An 18,532-nucleotide genomic window follows, 5' to 3' on the forward strand; every position below is an offset into this window, starting at 1 on the left:
CTTGCCCTAGTCCTGGGGGGTGGGATGGGAATGTTTGCAGGGCTCCTCCCCCACCATCTGACCACAGCCTGTCAGATCTCATCCCTTTCCTGTTTGTGTCCAAGGCTACCCCAAAGGGAAGTAACCAAATTGAGGGCACTAGAGTTCTGGTCATGTCAGATCACCCTGAGAAAGGTAGCTCAGACTTGTACATAGTATATGCTCACTTGATAAGTGGGCATTAAGATGGGCATGGTAGTACACGGCTTTAATCCCAGCACTTGGGAGGCAGAGACAGCCAGATCACTGAGTTCAGTGACTTATAATGCAAGTTCAGGACAGAAGAAAAACACTATGGAAGAAGGGGGGGGGGCACAGCAGGTGGCAGGAGCCCCGCAGGCAGACGATCCAGGCCTGTGGCCTTCAAACTGATGTAGCAACCAAGGACAATCCAGGTTTTTGTGTTTTTATTGGGGTTTATCATGGGTAGGCACTGTCACCTTTGGGTATGCCCTCCCACCAAGCATGTCCTCTTTAATCCTCCTAGGATGCTTTCTGGGACTTTTTCTTTTTTTTTGTGCTGCTCTTTGTGGCGCTAACAGCAGCTTCAGGCTCTTCCTTACAGGAAAATTTCCTTTTCTTCTTAGGGACAGCTGGGCTTGCTGCCTCATCTGGTTCGCTGGCCATTTCCTCCTTAGGTGAGGATTTCTTTCTCTTAAGACTTACACGGTTAGTAGTCATCTCCTCAGGATCACTGAGCAACTCCTCCTTAGGGAAAGCTTTCTTCTTCTTGGTTTTCCGCAAGGAGACAGGTGGGTCTTCCATTCCATTTTCCTGTGGAGTCTCCTGGGGTTTTAGCTTCTTCTTCTTCTTAGGTTTTTCCTGTATCTCCTACAAGGGGGCGGAAATCAAACATGAGAGTTGTTGCTTACACTTGTTAGCAGCCACAGCTCCCATTAGAATCCAGGCAGAAGAGCAAACAACCTAGTGCTTCAGGTGACTTAATTGCATGGGCAACTTTAGCAATCTACTCTCAACTAGAGAAAATTTAAGCAGAATTCTTTTGGCCCCGAGAGAAAACCCCTGTATGCTGGTCACGACTGGACATCATGCAGAGCTCCCAAGGGACCCTGAAATGGAAATCTCTATAGCTCAAGATGAAAGTTCTGGGGGGACAATTCTAGACTGTCACACTAGTGAGCTCCCTGCCCCCACCCCCATCATGAGACACTATCACCTCCAGACACAGAACAGGGAGAGCAGGAATTCACACTACCCCCGTTGAGGACTCCTGGGAGGCAGCCGAGGACAGAGCACACGTGCCCATGGAATGGGCCATGTGCTACAACCAGCATTCTGGGCTCTTGGTCAAGTTCTCTCAGCACCTATCTCCTCCCTATAGAATCAAGAGGTAGTTTTAGGTGTTTTGGTCCAAAAAGCCCAAGCTCCAGACCATGGTTTGCTGTCCTTTGTTCTACTATTGAAAGTCCTACAACCTAGGACGCACAGGGGACTGACCTGACTCTCTTCTGGAGCACTACTGTTTTCTGAGGATGCCAGGGCCAGCGCAGCCAGTCGCTTCTTTTCCTTCTTCAAGCGTTTCTTCTCCTGTTTTTCCAGCTTCCTGGTTATTTCAGCAGCCGCTTCCTCTGCCTGGCAAATAATAAAGAATAAAAGTGCTGAAAACCTGAAAGGTCCCTGGCTTGCCACAACACTTCTAGTCTTGTTGGATCAGGCTCATTAAACCAGTTTTTTGCCTCCATTTCTTAAGGTCAGGCCAAGTCAGTTCATCACCTCCAACAGCCAGTTGTGGAGCTCGGCTACCACAACAAAGCACATACCTGAACCACGGCTTCCTTCATGACATCCAGGTTCTTCCGTGGGAGTTCCCCAGTCTCGTAGAAAGACAGCCGCTCCTCGACTTGCTCTCGGAGCTTCTCCCCAAACACACTTGTGGGGACCTCTAGATATATGTGTACATGTGAACAGAGCCTGTTACAACCCTTGATATGACAAACCACTCCCCAGCCCCTCTATGCTCAGCTCCACTCAGACCCAAAGTGTCAACACCCACTAGGTGAACTCTGTTGACGAAAAATATTACCATCATCGTAGAAGCTGCCAAGGTGGCTCTTTCCCGCCCTTGCACCCCCTTCACTCAAATGCCACCTCCCCATCCGTACCAGAGAAGCAGTCAATTCTTGAGGCAATACTGCATTTGTTTGCTAGGTATCGGGAGATGCGGCCTTTGTTCTTTGCAGCTGCTCGGCCAATGAAGGTGGAATGAAAAATGAGTCCGTATTTTGGTGTGTTACCCCTTGTCTTCAGGGCTCTATGAGAATATTTAGTTAACAGTTTATTGTCAGAAGACTTGACCCAAACAGTTTAAGTCTCCCTCTTCCAACACTTCCACCATTTCCCACCAGGCTTGGCTGGACTTTCTACCTCAATACATGCCAACCCAGTTCCCAGAGGCAGAGAGGGAAGGCATCCAATGTCGCTGACCTGGAAACTTGGTCCCTTTTTGCTGGGCCCTGGGAATTACTCAGACACCAGGACTGGCCATCACCCCCATAGCAGAGGCCTGTATAGGTCAGGGAGCCCTGGTTAGCCATCACTGTAATCCCCAATCAAAGCAGTGGGCACCAGAAGCAGCACCTGACATGGGCAGGCGCCCTCACTGGTACCTGAACAGGGCCTTCTCAGCCCCAAGGATCTGTACTGTGGATGCTGGGTACTTGGCCAGGTTGGTGAGGCTGCCAGCATGGGCAATGAGACGCGCACCTACCTGGAGAAAAGATCCAAGGAAGAAGCCAGGTAAGTAAGTGGGACTTGACTCACTAGTCTCATACCCCTGCTCTCCTCCCGACCATGCAACTAGGGACAACATGGTAGCCAGAAGCACAGCGGTACAGAACGCCAACTTAGTTTTTTTTTTTTACTCCCCCATTTTTGTGTTCCCCATGACGCACCGCTTCCCCAATTAAGGCTGACAGGCTGGGGGCTACTTGGCTCATCTTGGAGCGAAGGTAAGTGTGTAGGCTCTGGCGATACTCTGATAAAGACACCACACGACTGGAGAAGCTCTCGATGTTTATCAAGTCGATAGCAGATATGTCCATGCCTAGGAAACACCTAGTGTGAACGGGGGGAACGGGACACTCAAGCAGTCTCGTACCTTACGCGGGTTGCCGCGCTCTGCACTGACCCATGGAGGACCGAGAGGCATCCAGAATGGCCTTCGCCTTGGCCCCATCCATCGTTAACTCTTCCAGTTTCTCCAACTTCTCCTCATTCAGCTCCCTGCGGTTCCCAATGAACTGAGCCAGGCGACAGTAGGTGGCATTGTCGTTGATGATCTTCACCAGCTCTGGAAAATGGTACCCATACCACTCCCTGCAGAGGAACAGTCATCCCCTGACCTGGCTGCCGAGCCTCAAAACCAGGTCCCGCTCCCCCCTCAAGTCCATGTCTCCCCATTCACAATACAGACCAGGCAGGAGGGCCTAGGCTGGGGTGTACATGGGGCGGGGTTACTTTGCCTCCTCTTTCTATACAGTCAGTGTAAGAACACAGCCTGTGGTAAGCAGAAGGAGGCCTGGCCTCAGCGCACGATTCTATCTACAGGTGGGAACTGGCCTTAAGTTTGTAACAGCTGAGACACATGCCGGAAGAGCCCTGTTGTTCGGCAGCCTCTGCACCTTACCTGACACGCATCGAGAATGTGTTGATGTCTTTGTCCAGCTGGTCCAGGAGGCTTATGGACTGGATGATCATGTTGTCCACCCGGTTCACGTTAAACTTAACTTTGGCCCGAGAATAGCTGTGTCCCAGCCCTAGCTGGGCTTTGCAAGCAGACAGATCCGTCAGGCCCTTTACCAGATTGTGGAAGTGCAGACGAACTCCTAAAAAGGACCACACACTATGAGGAAGGGAGGAATGTCTCTTCTAGAAGCCACGTGGCTGCTCACTATCCCCCTCTCCTGGCTTCTGCAGGCACTGCAAACACGGATGCACATAATATAAGATTCTCACCCCGAAGGATCTCAGCTATCACACCTCCAGTCTGGCAGTTGTACCCCAATTCTTCCTGTATTGCAGCACCAATCTTGGGGTCTCCAACCCCCAAGAGTACTTTCTTCTTTTTAGATGGCAGGTATGTCTCCAGAAGCAGGCGGAGGTCCTCATGCACAACCCCTTGAGACAAGAGAACACAGCGTTTAGACTCCGCCTCCAACGGATCACGCAGGCACGCCCGTCCCTTCAGGCACTGCTCAGAAACATGTTGGCATCAACGATCACTCAGGGGATTGACAGATTTTATAAGTCATCATTGCAAAGCCTGGCTCAACCACAGCTCTAGGAACGCAACTGTGAAGCATCGAAGTGTTTAAAACCCTTAGATGGTAGGTCTCAATGACTAGCATGCATCATGCTCGGAACAAAAACATCGGGAAGTTCACAGTCACGAATCACATATCTGAAGGGCCGAGACTCACCTTCAGACACAGCATTGGCATTTTCCAAGGCAACCTGGGATGAGGAAAAGGGACAAAAGGCCACCAGGCGAACAACATTGTGGAACTTGCCAAGGTTAAGCACACACTCCTCCACCTGTGGAAGAGAAGGATGAATGGCCTTCCGTGAATTTGGCCTCTACAGCGCAGTAAAGCAGGAGCACTAACCACTGTAGCGATGAAAACACGGGTGCCTGGGCCCACATCCCGATTCTACTTAATTCTCAAGAAATGGGAGTTTATCCTCCGATCGCTTCTAAGGAGATTATACATACGCGTTAAATAACTCCTCGTTCTAGCGCTACCCCCCCCCCCGCCCGGTGCGGCCGGCCACGTGGGAACACGCGGTGCATGCTGGGGCTTGGCGGCCTTAGGGGCTGCATTGCAGCACCCCGAGCCCACCGATTTCACCCACCTGCGGCAACAGCAGGCTGATCTCCTCCACTTCCTTCAGCGACAACAGCGCGTAGCCGACCGCGTGCTCGAACAGCACGTGCAGCAGAACCTGAAACGGGAACCGGCGCGCGGCCATCAGTCCAACTTCGGAGTCCACTGAGCCCCTCCTAGAGCAAGCCCTGGTCCATACTCCGAGCCCGAACCCGAACCGAACCCGAACGCAAACCCAGACCCACACCGAGGCCTTCTCATCGCTAATAATCCACAGCCACTCCTCACCATGGCGCCTGCTCCGTGCCCAGCTCGCAATGCGGCTAGCGCGCTCCGGCGCGCGCGGAACCAGACTGCGGAGACCACGCCCTCTCCGGTTCGGCCAATCAGAGGCTGGGGACGGAACCATTTTCATGCTTTCGGAGGGGTTCGAGGGTGTGGTGTCGCCGTCGGGCGGGCTGGACTGCAGCCGGCGGGAGCGTGCAGCCCCTTCCGGGCCTCTGCGGCTGCGCGAGCCGGTGCGGCGTCTCGGTGCATGGCGTCTGTCCTACCGGCTGGCGACCCTTCTCCATGTCTCGTGCTTTTGTCACCCGTGAGCTGAGAGGCGCAACTCGGCTAGCCTACAAGAGGCTTGTCGCTGGCCAGGGTCCTGGGGGGGGGGGGGGAGAAATACACCCCGGGTCCTTGCCTGCCACCTGGGACTCCGTCACAGACTCTGCAGAATTAGCTGCTCCTCGCCGCCTGCCTCTTTCTCTTAAATCTTGTTCAAAAAAGTGATGCGGACCGTAGCGTAGATGAGAAGGGCGGTTTGCCTCTTCCTAGGTCTGTCCAACTTGACAGAACCCAGCTCTGCCCGGCGCCACGTGTTGCTCATGACCGCGTAGGCCCTAAAATCTTCCAAGGAGCTGGCTTCCTGTTCTCAAGGGCCGCTTTTAGGCTCACCGAGGTGACTAATTTAAAGTTACTTTCGCTTTCAAACAAACCCAACCCCCATTTTTATTTTAATGTTAGGATTATAAGTCCCAAACTTGATTATCTCTTCTTAATAAAATAATGCTAAGGGAAGACACCCGCCCCCGCTTTTCGATCCTCTTCCTCCATCCTTTTTCCTCATCCTCTATTCCCACCACCTCCCTCCTAAGCCTCCATCGTCGTCCCCCCCCCTTATCTTTTTTTTTTTTTTCCAGTGCTGCCTTTCAAATGACTCTGAAGCAGAGTCATCTTTGAACTTCTGATCCTCGTGTCTGACTCCCAGTCCGTGCCATCTGTTAGTGAATTCAAGACAGGCGCTCCACCAGCTGTGTTCGTCTCCAATTCCTAAGGGGACTCTGAAAATTCTCATAACCATAAGGCACATTTATAAGTTAGGTCTGTTTTGTTTTTCTTAGTGACTGGACAGGGGTTGGAGAGATGCTGAATGGTTAAGAGCACTGATTGCTCTTCCAGGGGACCCAGGGTCAATCCTAGCACCCACATGGCAGCTCACATCCATCTGTAACTCCAGTTCCAGGGGATACAAGGCCCTCTTCTGGCCTCCATGGGTACCAGGCACGTATGTGGTACACAGACATACATGCAGGCAAAACACCCACACAAATTTTTTTTTTTAATTGAAGCATGTAGTTCATTTTATTTCACTTGTAAATCTATATTAAGCACTGAACAATAATTACATCTTAATTTCTTTTTTTCTTTTCTTTCTTTATTTTTTTGGTTTTTCGAGACAGGGTTTCTCTGTGTAGCCTTGGCTATCCGGGACTTACTTTGTAGACCAGGCTGACCTTGAACTCACAACGATCCGCCTGCCTCTGCCTCCCAAGTGCTGGGATTAAAGGCGTGCGCCACCACGCCCGGTGTTATTACAGCTTAATTCCAATATTGCTTACAGATATGGTGTTAATACTGCATTTTGGTTCATGACCTCAAAACTCAATCAGTCACTGCTTTCCCGTTTAAAAAGAAGACGTTATTGTGTAGGTGTATGTAGGTGTGCATGCCACAGTGTGTGAGAGAGAGTATGTGTGAGTGTGTGTGTGTGTGTGTGTGTGGGTGTGTGGGTGTGTAGACAACTTTGGGAGTTGGTTCTCTCCTCCTAACCAGAGTCCCAGGGATCAAACTTGAGTCTTCAGGCTTGGTAACAAGTGTCTTTACCCATTCAGCCACCTCATCAGTCCCACATTTCACATTTTTAAAAGAGTGGACCAAAAAAAAAAAAATTATCTATTGAATATGTAACTGTGTTAATTTCTTTTTTTTATTTTAATTGTTTTTTTTTTTTTATAGTTTTTTTGTGGTTTTTTTGAGACAGAGTTTCTCTGTGTAGCCTTGGCCATCCTGGACTAACTTTGTAGACCAGGCTGGCCTCGAACTCACAGCGATCTGCCTGCCTCTGCCTCCCTAGTACTGGGATTAAAGGCATGTGCCACCACGCTTGGCTTAAAAAAATTTTTTTTATGGGAAAATGGGGAAATAGAAGGATCCAGAGGGTCCTAGAAACCTGTATTAATTTCTTTTCTTCTTCTTTTTCCTCCTCCTCCTCCTCCTTTTGTTTTTTTCAAGACAGGGTTTGTCTGTGTAGCCTTGACTGTCCTGGACTCTCTTTGTAGACCAGGCTGCCGTTGAACTCACAACATTCCGCCTGCCTCTGCCTCCCAGGTGCTTGAGATTAAAGGCGTGCACCACCAAGCCCTGCCTGTTAATTTCTTAAACATGGCAGATAATTACTATACAAGTTTAAATAGATGATTCCAGAGAAATATTAATGGCATAATTCCAATATTTTTAAAAAACTTATTCTTGGGTCTTCATGGCTTTACAGGTAAGTGCTTAACTATTAAGGAATAAGTTTCAAGTAAGAAGTTAGAATCTCTTAGTAGGTTACAGAATTATTTTGGTAGTTTGTGGCCAATATTAAATAAGTAGGCTATAGAAACTAGGACAGCATATGTCACGGAGTATGGAATATTAATTGCAGATCTTTTGTCTTAGCTGTACATTGAAGGAGAGAGAAACCTGTTTTTTAGGATCCCAAGGGTGGGATCGGAACTGTCTTGTGAGAGAACAGATGATGCTAATCCACTAGAAGACCGACCACCTTGTACGGGAGCTTGATTGTTGCCAGCTGAAAAGATCCCATGAACAGACTCTGGGAGGAGCTATATAAATGAGCCCAGAACTGGAGGGGGCTTTTGGAGACTTGGGATAGTTTTGGCTGTTCATCGCTGCACTTTGAGACACTCCTAGAGAAAACCGCTCGAGGGGAAGACTTTGGGGCTCCGGCTCCTGCTGGGGTTCCAGGTTCTGGTTACTCCAGGTCCCAGCAGAAGAAATCCTGCTGATTACACCAGGAGAATTGCCCCTCAGAACTGATTTTTTTTTTTTTTTTTACGGTTTTGCTATTGTGTTTGTTAATCTTCATTTACTATTGTTTTGGTGAGTCGGGTTATAGGTGACATACACTCTGTTATTACATTGTAATAAAATATATTGGTTAAGAAAATTGAGCCTACAGTACATACTAAGGTACATATTTACCTTAAGTAAATTAATTGCTCTTGCCTGGGTTCAGACAGACCTTTCCTATCAAAGTAGACTTTTGTAAAATCAGTATATATACACATAGAAATCTCATGTATGCACGTACATTTATATGCATATGCATGTACATTTGTTTAAGTTTAGAATAAAAACCTTGAGAGTGCCTCAGTGAAGAAAAATATGACTAGAATCATTGAGTAAGTTGGCTGCAAATTGTCCACAATAAAGTGGACTTGGGTAGTCAAAGCAATGTATGTACATGAATTACAATTAGGAAACTACGAGTGCTTGGAGGACATGGTGGCACACACCTTTAATTCCCGCACCTGGGAGGCAGAGGCAGGTCTGCCCTACATAGTAAATTCCAAATCAGGCAAGGCTACCGAGTGAGACTGTCGCAAGAAAAGTAAGAGCTATAAAAGCTTGTGATTACATGAGGAGATGGGCCATCAGTAGCCAAATAAAATATGCCTTTGCCTTCCTCAGCCCCATCACTTCATCAAAATGTCTCCCCTGGAGTCAAGTGGTGGCACACACCTTTAATCCCAGCACTTGGGAGGCAGATCTCTGTGAATTCAAGGCTAGCTTGGCATATGTATAGAAAATTCTAGGTTATCTGGCCGAGCACAGTGGCTCATGCCTGTAATCCCAGTGGAGGCAGAGGCAGGCAGATGTCTGTGAGTTCAAGGCTAGCCTGGTCTACAAAGTTAGTCCAGGACAGCCATGGCTATTACACAGAGAAACCCTGTCTGGACCAAGAACCAAACCAAGAAAACTCTAGGCTAGTCAGGGTTACATACTCTTGTTTCCAGAAGGAAAAAAAAAAAACAAAAAAAAACAAAAAAAAACAACCCTCTCCAGTATGTATAATTCTGAACCCAGTAGGCATATGTAGATTGTAATATCAGACACCATCTCATCCTTTCCCTTAGGTTCTTTGGTAAATTAATACTCTTACCTAGGTTCAGACGGACTTTTCCTATCAAAGTAGTCTTTTGTAAAATCGTTGGATCTGTCTCCGAGTTGTCCTCCCTACTGCCTGAGTATTTCTAAAACGATATTCGTGTTTTGTTCATGGTTGCTCATAGTGTCTGAAGTAATGAGAGAGTTAGAGGCCTTGATATCCTAGACTCACCTGCGGCAGTTTCTCCTCCAGATAGTGCCTGCCATTTCTGTTGGTTTTTAGACCTATTTATGTATTCTATGTCTATGCAGGCCAGAAGAGGGCACCAGATCTCATTACACATGGTTGTGAGCCACCATGTGGTTGCTGGGGATTGAACTCAGGACGTCTAGAAGAGCAGACAGTGCTCTTAACAGCTGAGCCATCTCTCCAGCCGGGAGTCTGCCATTTGTGAGCCTCAGGCTTTTGCATGACTGTTGACTCTGAAATGAGGCTACTGGGTTCACGAGTCCCATGGAGACTACCTGGGGATGAACAGAGGCCCGGCCTTCCAGCTATCCCTGCCAAAACATAGGTGTCATGTTTCCTACCCTTGCCACTGTCTGCAGCTGCATGAGACCCTAGATGCAGCCAGAAGAGCCATGTGAGCGTACCCTGTCTATGCACAGAATTGTGAGAAATATTGTGGCTCTAAAGCTATCACATTTATGGGTGACTTATCACGCTACAGTGAATATGAATCAAAGTAAGCAAAGCTGTGTGGGAGCCCAAGCTCCGTGACTTACAGTGTGACCTGAAATTAATCACCCAGTCTTGAGATTCTATTTCTCCAGGATAAAGATTCATCCACCCCTTTAACAGACCTTTATTGAATATCTGGTATTGGGGCTGATATGAAGTAGATAGGGTATCTGTGGTACCATGATGGGCACTCGAATGCTAGTGGACATTCATCTTGCTTTTTGGGTAATTTTTGGTGTTGTAGTATTATTATTTTGAGACGAGTTCTTACTATTAAACTCTTGCTGGCCTGGAACTCACTGTGTAGACCTGGCTGGCCTTAACTCACAGAGATCCAATTGCCTCTTCCTCCCAATGCTGGGATTAAAGGCACACACCACCACACCCAGTGCATTTTTAAAAGTAGTGTGTGCTTTAACAGTAGGTGCAAGATTTTTTTGATATTTTTTTCCCTTTTCTTTTTGTGGCACTGGTGTTTGAAGTCAGCTTCACAGATGCTATGCAATTACTCCATCACTGCGCTGTTCCTCCCGCTCACTTTGTTGTTCCTTTGTCAAAAAATAGCACAATATTTTATATATAGAATATTCTAACACCATTTTTTGTTTTTGTTTTTTGTTTTTCAAGACAGAGTTTCTTTGTGTAACAGAGCCTTGGCTGTCCTGTAGACCAGGATGGCCTTGAACTCACAGAGATTCACCTGCCTCTGCCTCCCGAGTGCTGGGACTTAAGGCATGTGTCACCACACCTGGCTTCCTAATAGGATTGTTTTCACACCCTCCTGAATTTTTTTTTTCCTAGACAGGGTTTCTCTGTGTAGCCTTGGCTGTCATAGACTTGCTTTATAGACCAGGCTAGCCTCGAACTCACAGCAATCCACCTGCCTCTGCCTCCAGAGTGCTGGGACTAAAGGCGTGTGCCACCACACACAGCAGCCATAGGAAACACAAAGAGAATGTGAAAGACTACTACCAGAAATGGATGGAGGAGCAGGCCCAGAGCCTGGTTGACAAAACAACCACTGTGGTTTTTTTAAACAAGGAAAGATACCCCCAGGCCATGCTCTGCTCCTCCTCCTGCAGGGGACATGATCCCACCTGCCCCAGTCTTCCCGGGTTCTTCATCCTGGCATGATGCCTGTATCCCACATGGGCGTCCCTCCCGTGATGCTGGTGATGGGCCCTCCTCCTCCTGGGATGATGCCTGTGGGACTTGCTCCTGGGATGAGACCATCCATGAGATGTCACATGCCCATGATGCCTAGGCCTCAAATGGTGAGACCTCATGCTTACCCTATGATGGTGCTCATGCGGCCTGGTGTGACTTGGCCAGTCAGATAAGAGCAGAAAGGCCCTTTATCAGTTTTGTATTTCTTGTTCTGTTTCACCAGAAGATCATGGTGCTGAGCCTGAGGGTTTTCTAACTGCACAACAAGAAAACGTTCCCTTTCCCAACAGAATAGTTTTGGAGGGGAGAAGTGGTATGAAAAAAATTAGTTTTCACTTATATTGCGAAATGTGAAAATAAAATTGTCAGCTGTTTTAATAATAATAATAATAATAATAATAATAAAAAAAAGAATGGCCAGGTGGTGGTGGTATATACCTTTGATCCCAGCACTCAGGAGGTAGAGGCAGGTGGATCTCTGTGAGTTTGAGGCCAACCTGGTCTACAGAGTGAGTTTCAAGACAACCAAGCCAAGGCTACACAGAGAAACACTGTCTCACAAACTTATATATATTTTACTTTTGGGTTTTGTTTTGTTTTTTGAGACAAGGTTCTCTGTGATAGCTTTGGTTTCCTGGACTCCCTTTGTAGACCAGGCTGGCCTTGAACTCACAGCGATCTGCCTGCCTCTGCCTCCCAGAGTGCTGGGATTAAAGGCGTGTTCCACTGCACCCGGCTACTTTTTAAAAAATGTTTTCTAGCACTTGGGAGGCAGAGGCAGGCGGATCTCTATGAGTTTGAGGCCAGTCTGGTCTACAAAGCAAGTTCAAGACAGCCAGGGTTACACAGAGAAACCCTGTCTCGAAAAACCAAACCAAACCAAACCAAACCAAACCAGTTTTCCTATGGACACTTTGAAAAGATGTTTCTTGTTCTGCGTGGTTACTGAATGCTGTGTGTTCCTGTTTCTTGTCATCCATGTCTAAAAAACAAATAAAAAACAAAAAATGACATTTTTCACAACTTGATGCTGGGGACACAGTTATATCGCAGGTCTTTTTTTTTTTTTTTTTTTTACATTTTTTAAAAAGACATTGATTTATTTTTATTTTATGTGCATTGGTGTTTTGCCTGCATGTGTGTCTGTATGAGGGTATCAGATCGTGAAGTTACAGACTGTTGTGAGCTGCCATGTGGGTGCTAGGATTTGAACCCAGGTCCTCCAGAAGAGCAGTCAGTGCTTTTAACCACTAAGCCATCTCTCCAGCCCCCTATATCGCAGGTCTTGCTCCTCAGTCAGGTTTGAGTTGTGTCCTTAGCCATTAGTTATACTGTAGCATGGTTGTTAGGGTGTGGTGGCTGGGCCTGTGCAGTCAGCCTGTCCTTTTAGATGTGCTGGTCCCAGCCAGATGCACAGGTCTCTGTGGCCCCATGCTGTTCGGTGTCTGTGCCCTTCTGATGCCTGTGCTTGAGACCCTTCTCCTTCCTTGGGGACTTATCACCAAGGGTACATCTTTCACTTTGAAGCTTCAGGCCAAGTGTTCTTTATCCAAAATGCGAGGCAACCCCAGTACTTTGCAGTCACTAAGTTCTGTTCTCATTCAAAGGGAAGGGCGTTAGGCTGTGCCTCCTGAGAAGGTTACCTGAAGAATTTATAGTTAACAAAATTTTTTAATTCAAGCCAGGTGTGGTGGCGCTCATCTTTAATCCCAGAATGCAGGAGGCAGAGGAAAGCAGATTGATGTGACTTCAGGGCTAGCTTGGTCTACAAAGCGAGTCTAGGACAGCCAGTGAACCCTGTCCCCGCCCCCCCCAAAAAACAAAACAAAACAAAACAAACAAAAGTAAAAAACTAAAAAAGAAACCAAAACAAAACCAAAATCCCACTAACAAACAAATAACCCCCCTCCCTTTTTTTGAATTCAGGGAGTTGTAGGAAAACAGTAAAGCGCTTCTGAGAAGAGTCCACTGAAGATTTTCTGCTGAGGAAAGTGTCCTAGATGAGCAGCATTTCTGAGCGAGGCTCTGGTCTCTCCAGGCATGCTTCAGCTTTGAGCTTTAAGCCATAGGCACCTAGGCCCTCCCTTCTTCCTCCTGTGTGGGTGTGACTGCTCTTTGGAAAGGATCAGTCACAGCCCTTCAACCTTTGTCTTTTAGCTCCGCTTATAGCTAATTGTGTCATATTTGTATGTCAGCCTGGAGTTTTTACCTGCAGTCAACAGTGGTGGAGGTCCGTGGAGATACACTTTAAAAATCTATCTAACTCTGGGGGCTGGAGAGATGACTCAGAGGTTAAGAGCACTGACCACCCTTCCAAAAGCTATGAATTCAATTCTCAGCAACTACGTGGTGGCTCACAACCGTATATATAACGAAATCTGGTGCCCTCTTCTGTCCTGCAGGCAGAATGCTGTATATATTTAAAAAAAAAAAAAAAATCTAATGAGTATCAGAGAAGGAAATTGCAAGGAAGTACCACAAGGTGGTGATATTTCATATGTTTTGTCAGTGAGAAAAATCACAGCAAATTTGAAACTGTTTCTAGCAACTCTGTACCCTTTTCTCATACATGGAAAGAAGCCCCCAAATTCTCTGGTAGTGAGTCCTACATATGTGTGGCAGCTTTTCACACAGACTCAGACAAAGGACAACGTTAGGAAGATCATTGAGCCCAGAGGGCCCTGTCATTTGTGTCAGTGACAGTCTGGCAGCTGGTTATAAGACAAAACATTTCTTTCATTTGATGTTGTGGTGTTCACTGCCTAGGCTGGAGGGAGACTGTTCTCATCCATGCCTGTGGTGCTATGTTATCGATGAATACTTGGCACAATGTCTGACATGTTGAAGCCATGGTTGGGTGGTTTTTGCTTTTTTTTTTTTTTTTTTCCTTACACGGTTTCTCTGTGTAGCCTTGGCTGTCCTGAACTCGCCTTGTAGACCAGGCTGGCCTCGAACTCACAGAGATCTGCCTGCCTCTGCCTCCCAGAGTGCTAGGATTACGGGGGGAGGGGGGGCACTACTCCCGGCTGGCATGCTGTAGTCTTAAATGCATCAATTTGTTAAACTTCACAGCACAATTTGAAAATTGTACATATATGGTCCATTTCCCAGACATAGTTCAATGATAGAGGTCTCTCAATTAAAAAAAAAATCGGTATGGGGGGCTTGGAGAGATGGCTCAGAGGTCGTGAGTTCAATTCCCAGCAACCATATGGGAGCTCACAATCATCTATAATGAGATCTGGTGCCCTCTGCTGGCATGCAGGCACACATTCGGGCAGAATACTGTATAAATTAAAAAAAATTTTTTTTTCTCTGTGTGTGTGTGTGTGTGTGTGTGTGTGTGTGTGGTGGGTGAATGTGTATGTTTTCTTTTTAAATTCTCTTATACATTACATCCCAACTGCAGTGTCCTGTCTTTCCACTTCCCCCAGTCCCTCCCCTCCCCTCCCCTCCCCTCCCCTCCCCTCCCCTCCCCTCCCCTCCCCTCCCCTCCCCTCCCCTCTCCCTGTATTCACTCCTCCTCCGTTCCCCACCCCTCCCCCACCCCCAGGGATATCAACGGAACATGGTATAACAAGTTACAATAAGACTAGGCACAAATCCTCATATCAAGACTGGATAGAAAAGGGCCCATAGACAGGCAAAAGAGTCAGAGATGCTCCCAACTCCCACTGTTGGGAGTCCCATAAGAATATCATGCTACACAAACACAGCATATTCGCAGAGGTCCGAGCTCAGACCCATACCAGGTCAGTGTTTGTGCTTCAGCCTCTGTAAGACCCTGTGGTCCCTGCTTAGTTGGTTTTGTGGACTGTGTTCTTGTGGTATCTTCAACGCCCAACCCCGACTCCTGGGCTCCTACAATCCCTCCTCATCATCTTCTGGGGGCTCCTCTGGCTCTGCCTAGTGTTTGGCTGCATGATGCCCCTGGGCACTGATCTATGAGAACAGCATTAGGAATCATTCATTTCTTTCTTTCTTTCTTTCTTTCTTTCTTTCTTTCTTTCTTTCGTCAGTTATGTTTGGCTCTATCCTGGGTCCCTGGGCTCTCCTGTCATTTCTGGCCATCCAGGCAGTGCCAGGCATGGACTCCCTCTCCTGATGTGGGTCTCAAGTTGGACCAGTCACGGGTTGGCCACTCCCACAAGTTTTGTACCACTATCGCCCCAGCACATTTTGTAGGCAGGACAGATGTAGGCCGAAGGTTGTGGCTGGGTGGATGTCCTAGTCCCACTGCTGGGAGCCTTGCCTCGTTATAGGAGGTGGCCAGCTCTGTGTCCCCCATTGCTAGGGCCACTCTCATAGATTCCAGAGAGTTGCCACTGCACTAGGTTTCGACCCCCATATATGCCCTTAATTCGGGTTGGCCCTCCCAGTACTCTCTTCCTTTGTCCCCCCCCCCCACCTGATCCCTCCTGTTCCTATCTCTACCCACCCCAGTGCATCCAAAAAACCTATTCTATTTCCCCTTCCCAGGGAGGTGCATGCATCCCTCTTGAGCCCTCCTGTGACTTAGCGTCTCTGGGTCTGTGGACTGTAACATGATTATCTTTTACTTAACAGCTCATATCCACTTCTAAGTGAGGGTATACCATGGGTATGAGTCTGGATTACCTCAATCAGGATGATTTTTGTTTCTAGTTCCATCCATTTGCCTGCAAACTTTATGGTGTCAGTGGGTTTTTTGTTTTTGTTTGTTTGTTTGTTTGTTTTTTGTGACAGGGTTTCTCTGTGTGGCCTTGGCTGTCCCGGACTCACTTTGTAGACCAGGCTGGCCTCAAACTCACAGAGATCCTCCTGCCTCTGCCTCCTGGAATGCTGGGATTACAGGAGTGTGCCACTGTGCCTGGCTATGCCATTGTTTTTAATAGCTGAGTAATACTCCATTGTATAAATGTAGCAGAATGTGTGTGCATGTGTGCAAGGATGCACACACATGTAGAGGCCAGACATTGATGTTGGATGTCTCCTTTTGTGGTTCCCCATTTGATTGCTTATCTCTCTCTCTCTACCTCTCTCTCTCTCTACCTATCTCTCTCTCTACCTATCATCTGTTTGAAACAGGGTTTCACTATGCAGTCCCGAATGTCTTGGAACTTTCTTTGTAGTTCAGGCTGGCTTTGAACTCAGAGATCTGCTTGCCTCTAATTTATTTATTTATTTATTTATTTATTTATTTATTTTGAGACAGGGTCTGTCTACATAATCCTGGCTGTAGTGGAACTTAGTATGTAGATCAAGCTGGTCTTAACTCACAGAGCTCTGCCTGCCTCTGCCTCCCCAGTGCTGGTATTAAAGCTGTACACCACCACCAGGCACCACACTTTTTTTTTTTGACACAGTGTTTCTCACTTGGAGCTCACAGATTTGGCTAGGCTGGCTGTGCCTCAACGCTCCAGGGATTCTCCGGCCTGCACCTTCCCAGCACTAAGATGATAGAATGTGCCATCCGTCTCAGCCGAACTCTGGACACACCGCGGACACGCTTCCAAAACGCCCTCCAGTGCCTTGGCTGTTTATATGCTGCACTTACTTCAGCTATGACCTGGGGGCTTTTCTCCTTCCTTTTTATATTTTCAAAAGGAATATTGTATTGAAGGAGACACTGGATGGCATAACAGTGCGGATGTTATCTCCAGTAGCAATCCGGCACTCAAAGAAAATCCCAGGTTACATTTGATAACACCCACATACCTGGTGATTTTTTTCCCTTGAAGATTGTACTTTAGTTTTTATTTCCTAGAAAATAAAAGGGTAAGTTACTGTGTGCCTGTCCTTACAGTTTAAGGGTACCTCTCAGGAACGACATGTGAGATTTAAGTGTTCTGGCTAATCTTCATTGTCGACTTGACTGCGTCTGCAATCAAGTAAAACAAGCCACTGGGCACTCCTGTGAGATGTTCTTGGTTGGATTATTTGAAGTGGGAAGACCCACCCTAAATCTGGGCACACTCTCTGGTGGCAGCCCAGGCCAGAGGAAGTAGAAGAAAGAGGCGTGGCTTTTGGCCTGCTTCCCTTTGCTTTTGTTGGCATGTTCACCTATTCTGTTTCTGGGGCTAAGGTTAGAGCCAAGGTTTTCTGGTTTCCAATGTAGACTGAAGAGCACTGGCTCTCTGGAAAACCTCTAGGCCTGCAGCACCAGTCTGGGACTGCTGAGGCATTCAGCCTTGTGGGCAGACTGAGCAACTGCCAGATGCTCGGCTTCACCAGTGTGAGACAGCCATTGCTGGACTACATGGACCACATCTTATAAGACAACCTGGGAAAACCCCATATATAGTTTTTCATTTTTTCACTTGTTTCTTTAGAGAACTCTAATACACTCACCTATACACAGAGTTCAACCTGTTTGTATTTATTTTGATTCTTGATGTTTTTATTGCTACCACACATTTTATTTCTTTTCTTTTTCCTTTCCTTAAATATTTTATTGCGGGACTGGAGAGATGGCTTAGAGGTTAAGACTATGAACTGTTCTTCTAGAGGTCCTGAGTTCAATTCCCAGGAACCACACGATAGCTCACAACCATCTATAATGAGATGTGGTGCCCTCTTCTGGCCTGCAGATGTACATGTAAGCAGAACACTGTATACATAATAAATAAATAAATAAATAAATAAATAAATAAAAGAAAAACACATTTTATTACGTGTGTGTGTGTGTGTGTGTGTGTGTGTGTGTGTGTGAGCTTGCGTGCAGGTGTGCCACGGTAAGCATGTGGAAGTCAGAGGACAGCCTGTAGGAGTCAGTTCTCTCTTGTTATCATGTGAGGCCTGGGGATCACACTCAGATCATCGTGTGTGATGGCGAAGCACTTTGACCCGCTGAGCTACCTGCTGACCCTTCCTTCCTGTTTGGCTAAGAAACAATAGAAAGACAGGAAAAATAGGGGGCACAAGGAGGGAAAGAAGCTCCTATCCTGGGATCTAGTTTGCCTTTCTTACTCAGAGTGAAGAGACTTCAACACAACTGAGAAAGCCACACGTGCCTATAGATATGGTATATTTTCCTAAAGATATCTCGGACAAGGATGTTTAAAGCAACAGTTGATCTGTGCTGACTCAGAGTCAGCTGCTTCTAACCTTGAGCTTTACTTTATTAGTTCTCTCTCATCCCTAAATCTAAACAATAGCCCCCATCAAACATAAAATGCTCCCCCCTCTCTGTCTCACTGTGTAGCTCTGCCTGGATCTCACTGTGTTCACCAAGCTAATCTTGTTTTGTTTTGTTTTTGTTTTTCGAGACAAGGTTTCTCTGTGTAGCCCTGGCTGTCCTGAACTCACTTTGTAGACCAGG

General features: G+C 47.1%; 1 protein-coding gene, 1 long non-coding RNA gene and 1 pseudogene across 5 annotated transcripts; 2 read left to right on the plus strand and 1 right to left on the minus strand.

Annotated features, from left to right (window-relative positions):
• Positions 1-431: 431 nt before the first annotated feature.
• Positions 432-5,313, minus strand: NOP56 (NOP56 ribonucleoprotein). 3 transcript variants are annotated; one of them, XR_014777665.1, is made up of 13 exons: positions 5,131-5,313; positions 4,912-5,001; positions 4,479-4,593; positions 4,015-4,176; positions 3,686-3,884; positions 3,188-3,375; positions 2,952-3,103; positions 2,667-2,767; positions 2,163-2,311; positions 1,821-1,942; positions 1,498-1,632; positions 1,256-1,375; positions 730-870 (listed from the first exon to the last, which is right to left on the minus strand). XR_014777665.1 is itself a non-coding variant. In XM_084774582.1 (12 exons), the coding sequence occupies exons 1-12, from the start codon at positions 5,296-5,298 to the stop codon at positions 523-525; spliced, it is 1,929 nt and encodes a 642-aa protein (XP_084630708.1). In that variant the 5' UTR covers positions 5,299-5,313; the 3' UTR covers positions 432-522. The 3 variants fall into 3 exon arrangements, 2 of the variants coding, with proteins under 2 accessions (XP_084630708.1, XP_084630709.1); XM_084774582.1 differs by lacking the exon at positions 1,256-1,375 and having other exon boundaries at positions 432-870; XM_084774583.1 differs by lacking the exon at positions 1,256-1,375 and having other exon boundaries at positions 432-870; positions 5,172-5,253.
• A 123-nt stretch (positions 5,314-5,436) lies between these two features.
• Positions 5,437-16,670, plus strand: LOC311593364. Its single transcript, XR_014777666.1, has 3 exons — positions 5,437-5,829; positions 6,071-7,701; positions 16,594-16,670. It is a non-coding gene; the product is annotated as an uncharacterized lncRNA (long non-coding RNA).
• On the plus strand, positions 11,035-11,405 carry LOC311593713 (U1 small nuclear ribonucleoprotein C-like; annotated as a pseudogene). Its single transcript has one exon. The product of its transcript is annotated as a U1 small nuclear ribonucleoprotein C-like (transcript).
• Positions 16,671-18,532: the final 1,862 nt, after the last annotated feature.

This window comes from Acomys minous (assembly GCF_964271855.1).
Source record: "Acomys minous genome assembly, chromosome: 3".
NCBI classification, from domain to species: Eukaryota; Metazoa; Chordata; class Mammalia; order Rodentia; family Muridae; genus Acomys; species Acomys minous.